The 1,490-nt window shown below is 36.3% G+C and overlaps 1 protein-coding gene across 1 annotated transcript; it reads right to left on the reverse strand.

Annotated features, from left to right (window-relative positions):
• Positions 1-658: 658 nt before the first annotated feature.
• Positions 659-1,432, reverse strand: NAEGRDRAFT_54819 (uncharacterized protein; the record flags this gene model as incomplete). Its single annotated transcript, XM_002668336.1, has 1 exon — positions 659-1,432. The coding sequence occupies one exon, from the start codon at positions 1,430-1,432 to the stop codon at positions 659-661; it is 774 nt and encodes a 257-aa protein (XP_002668382.1).
• Between the last annotated feature and the right edge of the window lie 58 nt (positions 1,433-1,490).

Here is a 1,490-nt window from a genome sequence, read left to right on the forward strand (position 1 = left end):
CCGAATTATGGAACAAATTCGAAGGAACTACGTTTATAATTGCTTATCTTACAATTCAAGGTCAATCATCTCGTGTTGAAGCCTTGAGACCATCCCTTCAATTTTGGGCCAATATTGAGAGAATAGTTTTTCCAATTTCATGGTCTTATGATAATATTAAAAGAGAAATTACTCTTATTTGGTCCTTGATTGATAGAAAAGCTTTGAAACGTGACCCAATTTTCTATCATCATATATAAAAGATCATTACTAAGCTTAGAAATGGTAACATCAAATTATCTCAGTGGTCACAAAACAGATTTATGGAAAAGCCGACAAGAATTTAAACCTTCAAATTTACATCATTAATAGATCATAAAAATACAATCAATCTTCACTAAGTAATATCTTTAATAACCCAAATAAGTCAACTCGAATTCCAAACCAAACCTTTTGAGGTGTTCATTTATTTTTTTTGCCAATGAAATATTGTCTAGCTCTCTAATTTCAATCGTTGCCTTCCCCATCGCTAACTACTTGACAATTTAAAAAGGTTCACACACCTGGGCCCACCAAACAAACCATGGAGATTCCAAAAATCAAGTCATTTTTGAAAAATTCATTTAAATTACAGATTTATTTTTACAGAGCTCGATAGTTGACTATACAAAGTGCCAATTTAGAAACACTTTCTGTGAACGATACCTGGACCGGCATCCTCATATTCTTCCTTTGTGATCCACATCTGCTGAAAGGTCGAAAGGCTCGCTAAGATGGAACCTCCAATCCAGACAGAGTACTTTCTTTCTGGTGGAGCAACAACCTTAATCTTCATTGAGGCAGGAGCCATAGCAGTCAATTCCTTGGTCATTCTTTCAGCAATACCTTCGAACATGGTAGTACCACCAGACAAGACAACGTTACCGTACAAATCCTTTCTGATATCAATATCACATTTACCAATTGAATTGAAAGTAGTTTCATGAACACCAGCAGCTTCCATACCAATAAAGTTTGGTTGGAACAAAACTTCTGGACATCTGAATCTTTCATTACCAACAGTGATAACATTACCATCTGGCAATTCGTATGATTTTTCAACTGAGGATGATTCAGCAGCAACCTTCATTTCAGCTTCAAAGTCCAAAGCAATATAACAGAGCTTTTCCTTAATATCTCTGACGATTTCTCTTTCAGCAGTTGTGTTGAATGAGTAACCTCTTTCCATCAAAATCTTCATCAAGTAATCAGTCAAGTCACGACCAGCCAAATCCAATCTCAAAATAGCGTGTGGCAAAGCATAACCTTCATAAATTGGAACAGTGTGAGAAACACCATCACCAGAGTCCAAAACAATACCAGTAGTTCTACCAGAAGCATACAAGGACAAGACAGCTTGAATGGCAACATACATAGCTGGAACTGAGAAGGTTTCAAACATGATTTGAGTCATCTTTTCACGATTTGCCTTTGGATTCAAAGGAGCTTCAGTCAACAAGACTGGATGTTCT

The sequence above is a fragment of the Naegleria gruberi genome, assembly GCF_000004985.1.
Source record: "Naegleria gruberi genomic scaffold NAEGRscaffold_302, whole genome shotgun sequence".
NCBI classification, from domain to species: domain Eukaryota; phylum Heterolobosea; class Eutetramitea; order Acrasida; family Naegleriidae; genus Naegleria; species Naegleria gruberi.